Source organism: Wyeomyia smithii, chromosome 2 (genome assembly GCF_029784165.1).
Source record: "Wyeomyia smithii strain HCP4-BCI-WySm-NY-G18 chromosome 2, ASM2978416v1, whole genome shotgun sequence".
Lineage (NCBI taxonomy): Eukaryota > Metazoa > Arthropoda > Insecta > Diptera > Culicidae > Wyeomyia > Wyeomyia smithii.
Window position 1 is genome coordinate 109139883 of NC_073695.1, and position 20887 is coordinate 109160769.

At 37.2% G+C, this 20887-nt stretch overlaps 1 protein-coding gene across 7 annotated transcripts in view; it reads right to left on the minus strand.

Moving 5' to 3' along the window:
• The window catches only part of LOC129725075 (tyrosine-protein kinase Drl), a 516531-nt gene that overhangs the window by 216364 nt on the left and 279280 nt on the right, over nt 1-20887 (minus strand). Inside the window, exons 1-2 of one of the 7 annotated variants that reach the window (XM_055680486.1) lie at nt 8486-8624; nt 7126-7423 (exon numbers count right to left, since the gene is read on the minus strand). The exons of 1 other annotated variant lie outside the window; for it this stretch is intronic. In XM_055680486.1, coding sequence (XP_055536461.1) covers nt 7126-7249 — 124 coding nt within the window. In that variant the 5' untranslated portion in view covers nt 7250-7423; nt 8486-8624. Of the gene's footprint in view, nt 1-7125; nt 7860-8258; nt 8625-20887 lie in introns of those variants that run through there. 5 more of the 7 variants (XM_055680485.1, XM_055680483.1, XM_055680482.1 and 2 more) reach the window with 5 other exon arrangements.

Consider the following 20887-nt stretch of genomic DNA (forward strand, 5'->3'; position numbering starts at 1 on the left):
TGAAGTACCCAGACTGTAGAACAGTACTCCAATGAGACCGAACGAGCGAACAGTAGAGCGTGACTAAGCAGTTGTTGTTTTTGAAATCACGTGTCATTCGGAAAATAAGTCCTAGTTGTCTAGAAGCCTTCGCTACGATGAAGGATATATGTTGTTTGAAGGTGAGTTTTTCGTCCAGGAGTACTCCAAGATCCTTTATGAAATCGACGCGCTGTACTGGAGAGCCGTTGAGGAGGTAGTCAACTTGTAATGGCCTGTGCTTCCTCGTAAATGTTATAACGGAGCATTTGGACGGTTTCAGTACCATACGATTTATCTCACACCAGGAAGCGAAGACGGGGGCATTTTAAAGAATAGTGTACGTCGTTGAAGTAAAGCAGGAACACTAGTGGGCCAAGATGACTGCCTTGCGCAATCCCGGAGAAAGTCGAGAACGATTTCGAGATTTTGTCGTTAATTTTCACACTCAGAGGCCGTCCCACTAAATATGACTCTAACCAGCACAGCAAACTGCCGCAAAAGCCATAACGGTCAAGTTTGGCGACGGCAATGCGATGGTTTATTTTGTCGAAAACGGCTGAGAGGTCCGTATAGATCGTGTCCGTTTGAGATCGGTCAATGAAGCTGTCGATTACGAAACATGTTAGGCAGAGTAAATTCATCGTACACGAGCGTTTCGGAAGAAACCCATGTTGTTCGTCAGCAATGTTATTTTGGCAGTGCGCGAAAATTGGTTGCAGTACGATAAGCTCGAACAGTTTCGATATAGCACACAAAGCAGATATGCCACGATAGTTGTCGTTTTTGTATATGTAGTAGTATTCGGCTGTTTCCCAGAAGTTGCCATCTTCCAATTCAAAATAGTGTCTGAGGTCAATTTTCAGCTCCTTGCATCATTCTGGTTAAAGAAAAACTCATATTAGGTGGTATATGGTCACTTCAGGCTATTTTTCAGAAACCGGAAGTCGCCATCCTGGGTTTTAAAATGGCATTTGGAGACAATTTCTGGCCTTTGAGCGTCATTGTGGTTTAAGAAATAACCATAATAGGTGTTATTTAGTCATTTTCGGCTGTTTTCCAGAAACCGGAAGTCACCATCTTAGAATTCAAAATGGTGTCTGTGGTCGATTCTAGCTCCTGTGTATCGTTATGGTATCGAAACATCTCATATTGGATGGAAATTGGCCATTTTTGGCTGTTTTTCAGAGAGCGGAAGTCGCCATCTTGGATTTCAAAATGGTATTTGGAGACAATTTCTGGATTCTGAGCGTCATTCTGGTTAAAGAAACACCCATATAGGTGGTATTTGGTCATTTTCGGCAGTTTTCTAGTCACCGGAAGTCGCCATTTTACAACTCAAAATGTTGTCGGAGGTCGATTTGTGGTTTCAGTGCATCATCACGTTTCGGAAATACCCATATTGGGTGGTATTTGGTCATATCCCGCTGTTTTTCAGAAACAGGAAGTCGCCATCTTGGATTTTAAAATGATATTTGGAGACATTTTCCGGATAGAAACCGGAAGCTTTTATCTTAAATTTAACAATGGCGTCTGGAGTCGAAAAATTTTCTTGCTCACGAAAACCTCAACATATCAAATTGGTTCCATTTGCTTGATTAGATGTGCAGAAATTTGTGTGAGACCCCTCCTTTCAGAAGAAGGAGGGATGTCGAAACATTATAGACATCTTTGTTACCCCTAAAAATATTCACCTGCCGAATTTAGTTCCATTTATTTGGTTAGTTTTCGAGATGGGCAGAAATTTGTGTTTGATTTGTATGGAACCCCTTCCTTCCAGAAGAGAGAGAGGTGTCGATCCATTATGGACATATTTGTTACATCTAAAACATTCACACACAAAATTTGGTTGTATTTGCTTGATTGGTTCTCGAGCTGTGTAAAATTTGTGTTTCATTTGTATGGGACCCCCCCCTTCCAGAAAAGGGAGGGGTCTCGAACTGTCTTAGGCACCTTTCTCGGCTCCTGAAACCCCTATATAACTATACAGACAGACAGACAGACAGAGCTGCATTTTTATATGTTTAGATATCAATATCTTCCTTATGGTTGAACATCATTCAGTCCTCAATGAAGACTTTTTATGCATGATAAGGGGATTATCTTCACATTTTCCTCAAGTTTTGAATCACTCCCAATGCAGAAAAACAACCCTCACCATACCAAACGTTCGGACACGGTATTATCGGTTTTGGGGAGTCAACTCTGATCTATAAACCCAATGTCAGCGAGTATTTGAATATTTTTTTTCTGCTTTCCACAGCGTTCACAGTCCTGGTAGTATAAGCGCTACACATATACCAGAGGTCGCCATCTTGAATTTGAAAAAAGCGTTGGACACCCGTTTTCATTTTCTGAAGATAGTTCGTTTTCTAGACATATCTACATAATAGAAACATTTCACTAAGTTTTACAGTGCTTGGTAGAAGCGGAAATCGCGAAATTGATTTCAAAATAACGTTTCAATATAATGTCTAAGCTTTCTTCTCTATTTTTGTAAGCATTCCAGAAAATGTAAGCCGTCATGTGGGTTCTACAAAGTGGAGCCGGACATGAATATTTGGAACCTAGACGTCATCTCGATACCGAAAATATACGTTAGACTGGGACACGGTTATATGAGTAATAAGCGATGTTGTTATTTTTTCGCTACCATGCACTTTTCGTGTTCCTTATGGGTCCTATGACAACCGTGTAACTTTTCAGATCGATCGGTGGAATTATAATTTTGCGCCCGATTTTTAAAGTTTCCATACGATTTTATATGAGAAATTTCACTTTTTCAAAACTTATTCCCTCGAGATGTCCAGTTGGCTCTTTAAAATATATATATACATGATATTTGTAGGAAATTTTTCTGGGAAGAACTCTTCTGAAGACCGTAAGGCGCTACAATGCTTGTAGAAAAAGTTATTCACCCCAAACTGATTGAATGTCTGACGAACGGCTCACCATTGAATTTTCCAGCAACACTGCTACAGCATCCTGCTATTGCACACTTGCTTAAGAATGAGAAATAATTTCGCGTGGAAGTAAGCTTCAAAGTGTAATTTTTGCTCATAGTATCTTCGGAGAAGCCTCCAAGATAAATTTTATACGATATCATTTCTTATCACATGATTGAATTTGCAACAGCAGCATGCTGCAGCAGTATTGCTAGTAAAATTCAATAATGTGCCGTTCGTCAGACATTCAATCAGTTTGGGGTAAATAACTTTTTCTACAAGCATCGTACCGATCGATCTGAAAAGTTACACGGTTGTTAAAGGATAAGGAACACGAAAAGTGCATGGAAGCTAGAATTTATTTTTTGTCCCACCCTAATATACATATTGCAGAGCATGTATTCGTTTTTCGCAAAATTCTGAAACCGAGAGTCGCCAGCTTAAATTTAAAAAATGTCGCTGAACATTTATTTCTGGATTCAAAGAGTCACCCTGGTTCCGAAAATTCCAATGTTGGGAGGTTTATAAACGTTTTCCAGAGTTTCATACAGCTTCCCTGAAGCCGAAAATCGCCGTCTTTGTTTTAGAAAAACATCAGACACTATATTCTGGTCCCTAGACATCAACTTCTGACCAACCGAGGGCATGAAAATTATCGTACTAATTCAAAAAGTTCCCATAATGCACTAAAAGACTGACTTTCTTACCAGTTAACACCCCCTCCTCCTTTGAAAGTTGTCCCTTCCCGTTTTCGGCATCATGTTCCGGTCTCTGAAAATTAGTTTCCGGCCTTCAGGTATGACCAAAGGCCTAAAAATTATCGTATTCATACAAAAAGTTCTCATGATGCACAAAAAAACTGGGTTTCTTATCAATTAAGACACCCTACTTCTTTGGAGGTTGCTCCTCCCTCTTCCCAATATTTCTATGACCACTTACTTTGTACAAAGAACACGTATGCCAAGTTTGGTTGAAATCGGTTCCGGCATTCGAGAGTTATGTTGGAACATACATACATACTAGGGTGAGGAAAAGTGATCAAATTTCCAGAACCACGGGCCCAAAACAATTATAAACTTACCGGAGGCCGACTGGTTCTGTCTCCGCTTGGCGCATTGCATTTCAAACTTGTATGGAAATTTGTATGGGAAAGCCAGTGTTTTGCATTTCCCTTTCTGGGGAGCTTAGCTCAGCATTATTAACGCACTACACTACGTAAAAGTATAGTATTTTAGATGCTTAACAACTTTGTCGAAGCTACTAAAGAGCTAGGATGTCCTGAAAAATGGTATAGCCGTTCAAACTTGAGTATGTCGAATTAAATGCTGAAAATCTTTTTTTTTGCCAACACTGCCAGTGTACCGGCGTCAGTAGGATTGCTATGAGAAGTAACCTTTCGCATCGAATTTATACAGTAGAATTTACAACATGTTACAGAGGTTAATTATGTTAGAAATCTGATTGACGGCGGTACACTGGTAGTGTTGGCAGGAAACATGATTTTCAGCATTTAGTTCGACATGCTCAACTTTAAACGGCTATAGCATTTTTTATGGACATCGTAGCTCCTTAGTGTCTTTGGCAAAGTTGTTAAGCATCAAAAAGCCTTTTGAAGTTTTAAAACGTATGGTTTAAGCCTTCCTGAGCTCTCTAGAGGGCAAAATGCAAAAAAGTTGGTTTTCCCATACAAATTCCCATACAAATTTGAAATGCAATGCGCCAAGCGGAGACAAAACCAATCGGCCTCCGGTAAGTTTAGGATTGTTTGGGGCCCCAAATGGAACCAAAAAAACTTGGTTCTGGCTTTGTGCTATCAAGTTTCATTTTTTTTTTTCATATAACGATTCCCCACCCTAATACATACATACATACATACAAAACTTGTCTTTTATATAAATAGATAGATAGGTAGAAGATTCATTTATTGAGTGCAATAAAGAAGGGGAACCATGTACAAGCTATTTATACAAAGTTTTGCAAGGCATCGACACACCAATGCTACTCTTTATATTGCAAAAAATGGGCTTTATACCAGGACGCCTGAAACAGCTTAAATCATATCCAATCAACCGTCAACAAATAGTTAAATTTAATTTGAATCTAGTTCATGTCACTTCAGGTGTCCACTTAGGCTCGCCCTAAGGACCTCTTCTCTTCATATTGTACGTGACGACATATCCTCTATTCCCAAAAAAAGAAAAGTATTAATTCATGCCGACAATATAAAGCTCTTTTTGGAAATAAGTAATTAAGAAGACGTCATGCGTACACATATTTTACACATGGTGTAAAAAAAGCTTACTAGAACTAAATGTAAAAAAGTACAACCTTATATCATTCTGTAAAAAATCATTAGAAAATCAAACTGTAGATAATTGTGAAAGCGACCACGAAATTTTGTTACCTTTATTGATCACTAGCATACGCGGAAAACTTCGTCCCGTTGATCCACATGCATCCAGAAATTGATCTTGCATATTGTTTATAGTCTGCAAACGCATGACCAATCGGATATTGGGTGGACTTTAGTCAGCTTCAGTTATTTTCCAGAAACAGGTAGTCGTTATTTTGAATTTCAAAATGGCATGTGGACTCAATTTCTGGCAGAAATTTGAGTTTCAGGGAGGGAGGCACCTATGAAAATATTCACCACCTCAAAGAGGACCCACATGCCAAATTTTGGTTCTGTTTGCTTGATTAGTTCTCGAGTTGTGTAGACATAGAAGAGCGAGGGGTGTCAACCCACCATTGATATATTTCTTGCCGCAAAAACAGAACAGGTCGTTATCTTGAATTCAAAATGGTATGTGGAGTCAAAGTCTCTGCATCAATCTGATTCCGGAAATACCGATATTGGGTGGTAAAGGATGTCCCACATAAAACTGCATAACGGAAAAACGCTATAGAAAATTACCCATTAAGTATTTTGTCCTGAAAATTTGGGTAGAGATAGTTTGGAATGTGTTGTTTACACTGTATGCACGTTTGGAATAATATCAACAATATGAGCATATTTGAAAACGATTCGCTTCGAATTGGGCCTAGCAGAACAGCAGGGCAGTAAATTTTGTCCAAAAACACACGTAAAAATTAATTTCTGTCAAGAGCTGAAATTATTACTGCAAAGCGAAAGTTTACATGAACAAGATCCTTGATATCTAACCGTGGAGCTGAGATATTGGCATTTTATATGTGATGGATATGTGATGGAAAATTAAGCATTGTTGCGTCATTCAAACAATAATTGTTTCATACTCTATATAAGCCTCGTTAAGCCGCGCGAACGGTTAAAGCTATTCCTGTCATATTCCATATTATCATTGATTTATATTTTACACTTGATCGAATTGAAAGTAGCAATTGGCGACGAAGTAAAATTGAAGATATTAAATAAATAAAACCTTGAGTTATATGAGTTTTGCAATTAAAAGTGTATTAGAACACAAAAATAATCCAATGTTTGATAAGTTTTCAAGCACAAGCCTTAGCATTTTGTCAAACCAAAAACATCAAGAGCGTCACGAAAATTGTCCACTTTCAAATGCTTGAAACTCAGTTAGTTTCCAAAGGATTTTTTTCCATTCTAACAAAAATCCCTTGCAAAATTAGCTAGCCAAGATGCGAAAAATTGTGATTTTGTGACGTTGACTATTGATCTATTGGAAAATATGGAACCTCGTTGAACCGGAGAGGAGCAGCCGCTGATTTTAGCGCAGTAAGGCTGAGCAGGCGACTCATTCGATCGCAGCGTTCCACACGAACTAGCCAGCAGAACTGTAAAGCATTGCTGAACATGTTCGGAAATGTTAGTAAGCCGGTAGCGTGTGTTATTATTTTTATGTCTTATTTGCTTGCTTGCAGTGTGTGCGAAGCGGAGAATAACAAGAGAACAAGAATAATTCCGTGTCATTGATGAATGGCAATCTAAAATCAACGCTTCTCATCAAGGTTACCAACCAGCTAATAAAAATAGAGTAGTAACAGTAGAAACCTATTGCGAAAAACGTATGGACAACAGACAAGCGGTCGTAATTCTAGGTTAATCTTGCGCTCGTGTCTTATAAAAAAACCTCTTTAACAATCTTTTCAGTTTTTTTTAATTACGTCTAATGGTAAAAATATACATGGTTTCATAAATATTAGATTAAGACTAAAAACTCACCCATCAGTTTGATTACTTCCGAATGATTCAAGAAAAGGTCGAAGTATCCATAGGAATGTCCAATTAGATTCAATGATAACAGGAGTACAAAACACCAACAATTATTGCACCGCTCGGAGACCATTTTTGTCTCACGTTTACGATTAATTTTTGCGATTTTCCAAAAAAAACACTGCACTTTAAACAGATTCACTTAGTATAGTGACAACTGAATCATGATTTCACATCTAGATCGGCAAAGTTGAAAGAACTCAGTAGAGAGTGTTGAGAAAGCACAAAGCACTATGTACAGATTCACCTAGAATTGTCCATCATGGACCAGGGGCCAGGGTAGACGGTAAACGCAATCAAATTAATTTCATCATAAATTTATAATTATTTGTTTCGTTATTTGCACAGCGTGTAACTTCATCAATCATTTCAACTGTCGCCAGCTCAGTGAGTGTTCTGGTCGAGTGAAGAGTGTCGTCATTGTTAACTCGCAGCTCAAGCTGTCAACTTGGAACTCAAGGATCAGCAGAGTACAGGAATCCGAACAGCATGAGACCGGAAGCGGGAACTGTTACCCATTACTCATCACTTCACAACGGCTGCGAGTACAATGGACAATTTGCGCCAGGAACGATAATTTCACTATTGCATCTAGTGGTTGAGCTTTTTAACGATAATCCGTTAGGTGCATACTGCTGGCCACCGCACATCGGTCAAAGGATCGTCATGAATATTCATCACCACTGCTCGTAAAATTTGAATTTTTAATTATCTCCATTCGCGGTGCACTCGTGCTTACGGCAATGACTGACGAACTACCGACCAGGACACGCGCATCGCGAAAACGATCAAGCCCAATCTATTATTAATTTTTATCTCCTCGGCTTTTGTTTTCACTCCTAATTAGATATTGATTTAACGCACATCACATGATTAATGCAGACTGCGTGGGTCGCGTTCGGTAATTTTCATAATTTGATTAGAGATAAAATTCCCCGGTGAGAGTTTTAAATGTCGAGAAATATCCAATCCAAATTCGACTACAGCTTTCACTCCGGAACTGGAGACGAGATCGCCTAGAAACGTTGCTAGCGATAACAACTAAATCGATAGTAACCAACTAGGCAATGACTATAACCCACTACCATCAAATTGGATAGCGTTAAATTATTAATTCACAACTCATGTTGACACAACCGTAACACGGGTTTCTTCCTTGGTATGTCAACGCCCTGCTGCCGTGGAGACGACTCCACTGTACTCAGTCCGTCTGGCTTCAAAGACCGCAGGATAGCGACTGTATCCGTTGCCGGTCCAACAACTCGTCAGGTCACAGGTGACGACAGCTGCTGTAGCACCGCTAACCGACCAGTTCACACTTGTTCCGGTTTTCACATGCCTTTGCATTGCACTCTCACTTCCTATTCCTCGTACTGAAGGAACTTATCCGAAAGGGCCCAACACGGACGGAGCAGTAACGCACAAACATCCTTTCCGAAAGTAATCCGAACCGAGACTGATGCATCCGAATTCGATTCCAGCCCGAAACGCCAACCTTCGAACCGGTCCCAGTACGGTGAATGTCCTTCGGAAACGGTTCTAGCGCATGCGTTTCGAAAGCTCAATTCTTCCACGAATCGGCGGATGTTCATTTTACACTCCGTGTGTCAGCTACTTGTTGATATCCTTCCCAACACCGGCGTTTGTCGCGTGGCGGCACTGCCTAAGGCCCGCTGTTATCCTCCAGGCGATAGCTCGCAAGCTGAAGTGGAAAAGTTCTCTTCCGCACGAGAAGTAGCCGTGTCGTGCTTCCCGTCCGTACACCGAAGGTATCGCCATACAGGAAAAGTTTACGTTTATCAAAGATTGTAAATTTACGTTTCGCATTTACCGTCTGGTAGAGAGCTCTTGTCGCGGTGCTTGTTGGCGGTTGTGCTGCATAAAGTTGAATATTTATTGACTGTTAAGCAGCGCTAAGTTGTGAGACTCCAGCCCATGTACAGTGGCTTTTCAGGGAGCCATTAGAGGATACTCATCTGCGAGTCCCGAAAGTTTAAAGTGCTTCCGATTAGTTGGATACTAGTAGCGCCATTTTTTTTTTCGTGGAGAGCGATTTGTTGTAAAATGGTAAACTGAAAATGGCGTGACTCAAACTTTTCATTGTTGCATACTACTAATAAGTTACATAGGCTGTTACAATCTTTTCTGTTTTCATAAGCATTTAGAATAACAGACAAGTGTAATTTACACAAAATAGATAAGAAATCAAATTTGTAATTTGTAACATGTAACATGTACTAGGTGCGCGCAACTAAGTTTTTGCTGTTTGTCACTAGATGATGCCAGCAGTAAGTGCGACGCCGTTATCGATCTATACAAAGTGGTAGTTACTAGATTGTTGTACACTGAAGATGGCAAACTTATCCCAAGTAGCCATATACGTTATTCCTTGTGCAACTTCACTAGCTCAGATCGGTCGTTCAAGCTCAAGCTCAAACTCAAAATGGTGCCAGCTGTAAGTGCGACCAGCAACAGATTTGGATATATAAAAAAACATGATAAGCCTGAGTGAGACGGATGGTAAACAAACCGCTTTGACGCGTTAGTGATTTTAGTTTAGTTGTGTGCAAATATCTGATTTTGTGCCAAATAAAGGTCATTTGCGGGTAGTGTTACTTTTCTTATGTAAATAAAAAAACAGCAGCTGAAGCAAGTCGAGAGTTGAAATTTAATTTATTAATTAATTAATTTCATCATCATCATCAAGATCATCAAGACTGTCCGCGTAAAGAAAGACTAACAAACTTCTAAGACGCTAAATTGAAGGAATTGCTCAATGACGAGTTAAAACCGAACAGAATTATGACGGGAGAATGGTATCTACTTTAATTCATGAAATTAAGCTGAGCACTGAGAAAAAAATAGATACAATACGAGCAGAGGCACGTAAAAGATATCCTATTGCATGACAACGTTCGACCTTAAAATACAAAAGTCATTAAAACCAAGGTAGGCATAGAAACGCACAAATAGAAACATTGAATATTAGTTGTTTGTGATTAATTTAATCAGTTTATGTAATTCGTTATTCGTTACTCGTTTTTAGTTATTCGATATTCGTGATTCGTTAGTGGTTATCCTTTACTCATTACCCGTAATCCACTACCTGTTATTCGTTATTCATTATCTGTTATCCGTTATTCGTTATCCGCCATTTGTTATCCGTAAATCGCTATCCGCCATTTGTTATCCGTTTTATGGTGGCGAACCAGCCTGTGGCTGAAAGCCACCTTAATAAAGTAATAAAAAAAGTTATCCGTAATCCGTTATCCGTTAATCCTTATTCATTATCAGTGATCTTTTATCAGCCATTGCTTATCCGTAATCTATTATCCGTGATCCATTTCCGTAATCCATTATCCGTGATTCAATATTCGTTATCCGATATCCGTCATTTGTTACAGTTATATTTTATCCGTTATCCGTTATTCATCACTCGTTATTCATTATCCGCTATCCGATATGCGTCATATGTTACCGTTATCTATTATCCGCTATCCGTTATCTGTTATCAGTTATCCGTTATTTACTATTCGTTGCCAACTAATTGTTATACATAATTCGTAATCTGTTATCCATTATGCGTTATCTGGTATCCGTTATCGGCTATCCGTTATTCGCTATCCGTTATTCGCTATCCGTTATCCGTAATCCGTTATGCGTTATCTGTTATTCGATATCGCTATCCGTTATCCGTTATCCGTAATCCATTATACGTTATGCGTTCCCCACTCTCCGTTATCCGTTATCCGTTATCCATTAGCTGTTATCAGTTTATTGTTATCCGTTTATGGATATGCGTCATCTGTTACCCGTTATCGACTATTAGTTACCCGTTATCCGTTATCCGTTATCTGTTATACACGTTATCTGTTAGCAGTTATCCGTTATTTACTATCCTTTATTAACTAATAGTTATCCGTAATCCATTATCCATTATGTGTTGTCCGGTATCCGTTATTCGCTATTCGTTATCCGTAATCCGTTATGCGTTTTCCGATGTACATTATCGGTTATGCGTTATTCGTAATCCGTTATTATTCATTCGCTATCCGTTATCCGTTATCTGTAATATGTTATCCGTTATCCGTTATCCGTTTACCGTTATCCGTTAACCGTTATCCGTTAACCGTTATCCGTTAACCGTTATCCGTTAACCTTGATCCGTTATACGTTACTTATGATCCGTTATGCGTTACCTGTTATTCGATGTTCACTATCCATTATCCGTAATCCGTAATCCGTAATCCGTTATCCGTTATGCGTTATCTGTTATCAATTATCCATACTTCGTTTTCCGTTATTCGCTATCCATTATTCATACTTCGTTATCCATTATCATTTATCCATTATCCGTAATGCGTTATCCATTATCCGTTATCCATTATCCGTCATCCATTATCTGTTATCCATTATCCGTTATCCATTATCCATACTTCGTTATCCGTTAACCGTTATTCATTACCTGTTTTTCGTTATTCGTTATCCGTTATTAGTTAAACATTACCCGTTATTCGTTATCTTATCCGTTATCCGTTATCTGTTATCAGTTATCCGTTATTTACTATCCGTTATTAACTAATTGTTATCCGTAATTCGTAATCCGTTACCCATTATGCGTTGTCCGGTATCCGTTATTCGCTATCCGTTATCCGTTATCTGTAATCCGTTATCCGTTAACCGTTATCCGTTAACCGTTATCCGTTAACCGTTATCCGTTAACCGTTATCCGTTAACCTTTATTCTTAATACGTTACTTGTAATCCGTTATGCATTATCTGTTATTCGATATTCGCTATCCGTTATCCGTTCTCCGTCATCCGTTTTCTGTAATCCGTTATTCGTTATGCGTTATCCACTCTCCGTTATCCGTTATCCGTTATCCGTTATCCATTATCTGCTATCAGTTAATTGTTATCTATTTTGGATATGCGCCATCTGTTACCCGTTATCGGCTATTAGTTACCCGTTATCCGTTATCCTTTATCTGTTATCCGTAATCCATTATGTGTTATCAGTTATCCGTTATTTACTATCCGTTATTAACTAATTGTTATCCGTAATTAGTAATCCGTTATCCATTATGCGTTGTCCGGTATCCGTTATCGGTTATCCGTTATTCGCTATCCGTTATCCGTAATCCGTTATGCGTTTTCCGATATACATTATCGGTTATGCGTTATCTGTGATCCGTTATTCTTCATTCGCTATCCGTTATCCGTTATCTGTAATCCGTTATCCGTAAACCGTTAACCGTTATTCATCACCTGTTATTCGTTATCCGTTATCAGTTATTAGTTATACATTACCCGTTATGCGTTATCCGTTATGCGTTGTCCATTATCCATACTTCCTTATCCATAATCCGTAATTCGTTAACCGTTATCCGTTATCCATTATCCGTAATCCGTAATCTGTAATCCGTTATCTGTTATCTGTTATATGTTATTCGTCATCCGTTATTCGTTATCCGCTATTAGTTATGAATAATCCGTTATTCGTTATTCGTTTCCTATTATCCGTTAAACGTTATCTGTTACCCGTTATCAGTTATGCTTAATCCGTTATCGTATCCATTATACATTCCATACTATCCGTTGTCTTCTGATAGTCATCAGTTATCAGTTACCCGTTATACGTTACCCATTATCCGCCTTCCGATACCAGTAACCGGTTATCAATTATTCCTTATCCGCTATCCGTTACCCGATATCAGTTACACGTTAAACGTTATCCGTTATCCGTTATTTTTTGTCCGATATTCGTTATCCGTTAATCGTCATCGGTATTTCGTTATCCGTTATCCGTTATTAGTTATCTATTATCCGTTATCCGTTCACAGCCATTCGTTTTCCGATATCAGGTATCCGTCACTCATTATCCGATATTCGTAATCCGTTATCCGTTAATCTTTCTCCGTTACTCGTTATCCGTTATTTGTTATTTGGTATTTGTTATTTGTTATTTGTTATTTGTTATTTGTTATTTGTTATTTGTTATTTGTTATTTGTTATTTGTTATTTGTTATTTGTTATTTGTTATTTGTTATTTGTTATTTGTTATATGTAAGTTGGAAAGTATAAGTTATAAGTTGTTATATGTAATTTTGTTATTTTGTAATTTCGCAATTTTGTAATTTTGTAATTTTGTAATTTTGTAATTTAGTAATTTAGTAATTTTGTAATTTTGTAATTTTGTAATTTTGTAATTTTGTAATTTTGTTATTTTGTAATTTTGTAATTTTGTAATTTTGTAATTTAGTAATTTTGTAATTTTGTAATTTTGTAATTTTGTAATTTTGTAATTTTGTAATTTTGTAATTTTGTAATTTTGTTATTTTGTAATTTTGTAATTTTGTAATTTTGTAATTTTGTAATTTTGTAATTTTGTAATTTTGTAATTTTGTAATTTTTTAATTTTTTAATTTTTTAATTTTGTAATTTTGTAATTTTGTAATTTTGTAATTTTGTAATTTTGTAATTTTGTAATTTTGTAATTTTGTAATTTTGTAATTTTGTAATTTTGTAATTTTGTAATTTTGTAATTTTGTAATTTTGTAATTTTGTAATTTTGTAATTTTGTAATTTTGTTATTTTGTAATTTTGTAATTTTGTAATTTTGTAATTTTGTAATTTTGTAATTTTGTAATTTTGTAATTTTGTAATTTTGTAATTTTGTAATTTCGTAATTTTGTAATTTTGTAATTTTGTAATTTCGTAATTTTGTAATTTTGTAATTTTGTAATTTTGTAATTTTGTAATTTTGTAATTTTGTAATTTTGTAATTTTGTAATTTTGTAATTTTGTAATTTTGTTATTTTGTAATTTTGTAATTTTGTAATTTTGTAATTTTGTAATTTTGTAATTTTGTAATTTTGTAATTTTGTAATTTTGTAATTTTGTAATTTTGTAATTTTGTAATTTTGTAAATTTGTAATTTCGTAATTTTGTAATTTTGTAATTTTGTAATTTTGTAATTTTGTAATTTTGTAATTTTGTAATTTTGTAATTTTGTAATTTTGTAATTTTGTAATTTTGTAATTTTGTAATTTTGTAATTTTGTAATTTTGTAATTTTGTAATTTTGTAATTTTGTAATTTTGTAATTTTGTAATTTTGTAATTTTGTAATTTTGTAATTTTGTAATTTTGTAACTTTGTAATTTTGTAATTTTGTAATTTTGTAATTTTGTAATTTTGTAATTTTGTAATTTTGTAATTTTGTAATTTTGTAATTTTGTAATTTTGTAATTTTGTAATTTTGTAATTTTGTAATTTTGTAATTTTGTAATTTTGTAATTTTGTAATTTTGTAATTTTGTAATTTTGTAATTTTGTAATTTTGTATCTTTGTAATTTTGTAATTCTGTAATTTTGTAATTTTGTAATTTTGTAATTTTGTAATATTGTAATTTTGTAATTTTGTAATTTTGTATCTTTGTAATTTTGTAATTCTGTAATTTTGTAATTTTGTAATTTTGTAATTTTGTAATTTTGTAATTTTGTAATTTTGTAATTTTGTAATTTTGTAATTTTGTAATTTTGTAATTTTGTAATTTTGTAATTTTGTAATTTTGTAATTTTGTAATTTTGTAATTTTGTAATTTTGTAATTTTGTAATTTTGTAATTTTGTAGTTTTGTAATTTTGTAATTTTGTAATTTTGTAATTTTGTAATTTTGTAATTTTGTAATTTTGTAATTTTGTAATTTTGTAATTTTGTAATTTTGTAATTTTGTAATTTTGTAATTTTGTAATTTTGTAATTTGTAGTTTGTAATTTGCATCAGCCTTCTATACTATGTTTGTCAGTTTGAAATATTCGAATTTGCAAGATATTGTGTCCTTAATACTTCCTTGCTCTTAAGTTCACTGTACTTATAGAAAACCGCGTCATGAGTAGTAGACTCTATGAATTGTGTTCGAAAATCGAGCTAATGCTAACACCAATGCGCCCTTCTTTTACTTTCCTAAAAATGGCACTAATCGCATTCTCAACTCACGCGAGCAATCCAAGGATGCATAAAGCAATATGTCCTGCGGCGATAAACAGACAAATTCGATCAATGTTCTTTATTCGTTCGTTCCCCGTGCGTTGCCAATCGCTAGAAGTGGCAAAGAACTAGAACCGAGATAGCAGGGGAACCCTACGGATCGTGTTTCTCAAACCCACTTCCTATATCATAAACATTTTCAGACAAACCGACCAAGATGCCGGACAAAGAACAACGGAGTGATAACGCAAGCAGGCAGCAACAGAGCAGGATTATTTGACATGCTTCACTAAGCAACCATAAGCTCCGAGTTGCAACCGTGCAAAACTCGCTCCCCGTAGTCGAAGGAAAATCACAGAGAAAGTAGTAAGAAGAAAACGAAAGAAAAACTTTCCTCACTCAACTCTCGCTGTTGCATCAGCATGTCGGCTAGTTGCGGGTGTAGAAGGATTCTTTATATGAGTTACGGGATTTTGGCCAAACGTGACGGGAAACTGTCTCTTCTCGTAAAATGTGTAGCGTCAAACTCAATTTCCACTCCCAATCACAACACACAGTAGGTACTGGGTGCGCTTTGTTGCAGTCCACAGCAAGCGATAGCATCCGTGGCAACAGTTCGAGGCAAGGGACAACATAATTGCACTTGTGAAATAGGAAGCACCCCAAAAACGTTTTCATGTTTTTGGGTATGTGCACGGTGCCTCCATTCTAGATAAATCTCGTTTCAGCAAATTTGCAGTTCCTCTTGCATGAGATTGTTACATAGGTTCACTGATCTCAATAATGAAAGAATATCGAAAAATCCGAATTGGTAGACACCGAGTGTCATAAGAGTCACACGTAATAACTACGGATGACTAAAAGGGCGGAAATTTTGTAAGATTTCAACCGAAACGTAGGGGACACTGTACTTCGGCGACCCCCCTCACCCTTGGTATTGTTCGGTAACACGAAACAACGACAGCAGCCTGAAATAGTTTATCTCCTTCCGAGTATTTAGCAGGATTCGGTTCTGGTGTGACATCGTCGACAAATACCCCGCTGCTACTCTTAGAGCCAGATGGAATTGGGAAATTGCTGTTTGATTATGCTAAAGATATGATTTGCACTTCATTTTCCAAACGCAACTCGGGGGTGAGAACTGTTGGGATTAGGAGTCGTCGCAAAGATAAAACGAACGGCGACTGTTTCAATTCCCATCGGATGACTCATAGTGGGTGGAAGCTATTTCAAAGTCCTGTATGATTGGAGATATTTCAGCTTCATGAATATTCCCTATCATGATGGAAAAAATACTGTGGAGTCATAACAAATTGCGCTGACTTCTAGCTTTTAGCAGCCCTTTTGAAACTCAAACAAAAAAGTTGCGAAAACAAATAATCGCGAAAAAAGTTAACCGATTTCCTCGTCGGGAAAATAGAAACACAAATCGAACGCAGTTTTTTTTTTCAACTTTCTGCAAACTTCATTCGTCTAGAATAAAGATCACAAAAAGAATTTTCTTTCTTATAGAGCTTCATGAGCTTCTATTGTACAATGAGCTGAGAAGGTTTCCTCTGCTATTCTAGGTGCCTTTTTATAGTTCGTGGCTTTTCGCGTAAGCTCCACATCATGTTTGATTTGTAGTTTTCCTTAAGGCTTTTTATTTAATGAAATAATGCAATGACAATGATTAATAAAGTAGGAGCAGATATCAGTACATAGGATTTATTTAACATAGGATTTCCATCAAAAGTAACCTGTCATTTCGAGTTTATACACTCAGCTGGAACAAGCACCTACAGTTGGGTCAATATTCTAAGCGTAGGTATCTTCAACATGTTGCAGATGACGCCGGTATACTGGCAGTGTTGACAGGAAAAAATATTTTCAGCATTTAATTCGACGTAGGACTCAACTTTAAACAGCTGTAGCATTCTTTAGGGGCATCCTAGCTCTTTAGTGTTTGCGGCAAAATTGTTAAGCATGTTCGAGCCATTTTGAGCTCTGTAGAATGGAAAATGCAGAAAAAGTAGGATTTTATTCATACAAGTTTGAAATGCAATGCGCTAATCGATGACAAAACATATCGTCTTCAGATAAATTTAGAATTTTTTAGGGGCCCCAAATAGAAGAAAAAATTTGGTTCTAGCTTTGCGCTATAAAGTTTTATTTTTCCATTTATCAATGAACTCTCTAATAACAGCAAAAATTAACACAAATCATGCTTAAAACTATGCTAGTTCAGCGTATGCTTACTAAATTGATGTTGTAGTAAAGAGTAGCGCGCCTGCGACTAAACGAGATGACCGAACCTTTGGATACGTTGCAATTACTGTTGCAGGAACAATCCGTCCTATCGTGTAATATAATTTCAAGTCGCTACTAGTTCAATCGGCATAGAATAATTTGAAGTACGTTAGAATAAAGTTGACATCGTTCATGTACAGCAGAAATCGAAATGGTCCAATATGACTTCCCTGAATAACGCTGGACCAAACGAGAAAGGATGAGGAAATGTGGTCATTGATTATGACGGATATATTTCTTCACGAACTAATTTCATCTTTGTCATATGACTCTCACTTTAAGTTTAGTAAAGCAGGCAATGTATGTAGTTTGCGAGAATGCGAATATAATTGGGAATAGGAGGTGTGACTTTAGGCTTAGAAAAAATTTCCCTCGTCCAGACGGGGAAATTCTTTCTTAGCCTAACATCACACCTCCTATTCCCATTCATATTCGCATTCTCGCGAACTACATACTAAAGTTCATTGATTTGGACATGCCTCTCTCTTTCTTCAATATTCTCAAAATTCACCTTTTATATCAACCTCCCAGGCAAAAGTGCCGACTGAGCCGCTGTCGAGAACACATGAGAGTATTTTTAGCAAATGAGTAAAAAAAACATATCATTACGCATAGAGTGATTGAATCTGGCGCATAGAGTTATTGAATCTGGCGTCTATACAGCGTTTCAGAACAAGCGTTAGAATCAGGTCTGCAATCGCAATGAACGGCGAAATGCGGTGTACGAAATTCTATATCTAAACATTAACGAAACCACATTGTCTAGTTATAGATACACCTTTAGAAACGCCTCTGAAAGCGCCTACTTCCACTTCTGAAGTCATACAAAATTTGTATGCCTTTCAGGCCGAGTTTAGTCTCGCTAAAAACAACGAAGAAGACACTTCGGAAGCATCCTGAGAAATTTAAATTGGATGAAGACAAATGGTCCAACCATTGTCTATCCATTAAATCCCATAGGAATGTTGTGGGTGGGTACGACACAAACACACATTCATTGATTTCAACACCTCATTTGAGATTTGATAGAGTCGATCGATCATGGTTATGACAGAAAATGTACGAGTAGGAGGACTACTTCCCAAACAAACTGTCGCAACTTATCAAGGTCACAGTTGATTATTTGATTTACAACGTCTGCATGATAGAGACGTTTTTGAATTTCTATGGGGATGAGGATTGTGGTCCAAAAACACCGGTAGGGTGTTTTTGGCATGGTGCTAGTGAATTTATCCTGAGTGCTGCAAGTTTTGCCCTCGTCGATGGAATAGATTTCGTCAACCTTTGCCAACGAAATACTTCACGAAACGCTCGCGGTCGTACTCTGGATTTGGTGTTTTGCAACAACAATACTGGCTTCATCGTAGATGAATCCGTCGTGCCACTGTTGCCGATTGATCCACTTCATTCACCACTGCTCGTTTCACTTGCTGTGCGTCATGGCTGCTCATCTTTTAAAACCTCAAGATGCAAATGATGAAATAAGGCACACTCCAACTAACGTAATTCCTGATGCTGAGGAATTAGAAACCTTTCGCGTCAGTCTTTCAGCAGACGACAACTAGTGATGTCGATGCGGAATCTGTTTTTTCTGATACTTCTACCGACTTCTTGGAGCTATCCACCTTTCAGGTCACTTCAGCTATGGTGCTTTCGGCAACGAGAAGACTTCGCTTGCTCCTGGGCCGGATGGAATTCCGGCAGTAATGTTCTGTCGATGCTCAGCTACCTCAGCCGATCCTATGGCAGCCAATTTCAATGCGTCTCGTATGAAAGGAATCATTTAGGTTTTCTATCTTCAAGGCTGGAGACAAATGGGACACAAAAAACTATCGTGGTAAAACTAGTCTCTCAGCAGTGTCGAAGTTATTCGAGATTATCTTAAACGAAGTAATTTTGACTCGCTCCAAAAACTACATCTCAACTGATCAGAATGGATTTATTCCCGGACAATCGGAAACTACTTACCTTTGAGATGTTACTAGTACCTTCGTGAATCAACGCGCTTGAGAAGATGAGAAGAGAGCACAAGTAGACGATATATATATATATATATATATATATATATATATATATATATATATATATATATATATATATATATATATATATACGGATCTAAAAGCAGCATTTGATAAGATCAACCATTAAGTTCTGCTAAGCTAGCTTTCCCCGCTAGGAGCATTCGAGCAACTAATTTTTTTTTCGTGTTGGGTATTTACGTCACTGCGACCAATTTTTTGATATTTTGTGAGCAACTAATAACATTTTTTTCGAATTCATGTATGCCTGAAGGGCACTGGGTTCTGAAATTCCACTGCGAAATTCTTGCTGATTGTCTTTTGTGGCGGGCCCCGATTGCTGTGCACAGGTTACGGATTGCTCGTACTCATTGATGGAGTAGAACTGTTTTGTTGTAAACCTGTACCCCAATTAGGTACAACATAGTTGATGAAACTAATGATCTGCCTGGGATTTAAGCTCCATACTTGGTATGGAGTAAGAAGGTAACTTCCTAAGAAGTTGTACCTAGAAGAAGCAAGAGCTCTGCAAAAGCAAAGCAAATGCTCTGAACTCTCTGGTTCAGATTTACAGCATCGGCAGGTGTCGTTCAAAACCACACCGATTTTCTTGAAATGATAAAAAGCAGGACAGTATTCGGTAAGGAGTCCCGTGATTATCCGTAGTTCACTACGATTCAGACTAAGTAACTTTCTGGCGATTCCAGGGTTGACTGTCTAAAAATATACCGATTTCCGCATGTCTGTAGTTGCGTTTCAGACATATTTTTGCGCAGATATATATGGCATATACCTTCAAAAACGGTGGGCCATTTGCCCAGGGAAAACGTTTTCCTGATACTGGGTCCGTATATACCAGATCCCGTTAGAGATTCCATTTTTGAGCCACCCGTATAAAAACTGACGATACCAGATGGAAGAATAAGCTTTCCATTGTTCCACATAGAGCGGTTTGTTTCCATCACTCTAAACGGAATATCCATTTTGGTCCTAACGTCCATCCAGTCGGAGACTGTAGTTAATAGCGGAGTTAGTTTGAACTCCCTAAGTATGCGAAGGTGGCCGATTTGGTCCCCTTCAAGTATAGTTTTCCACCTTTGCAACCTTAGAGCGCCAAGCTCTGCTTCCTTTTTCACATGAAGATGTTGAGGCAGTAGGCAGAGCATTGCTTCCATGGCTGCAGTTGGAGTTGTTCGCATAGCGCTGGTAACCGAAAGACATGCAAGTCGTTTTTTTGAGTTTGGCTTGGGCAGTCACTCCGTTCACTTTAGGCCACCACACAAGGGAAGCATAGGTGATTCTTTGTCGGGCAATGGTCTTGTAAGACCAGAGAGCGAAGTCTCAGTCCCCATGTCTTACCAAACAGAGTTCAGCAGACCCAGATCGCTGAGGTCGCTTTCTTAGCGGCATGAT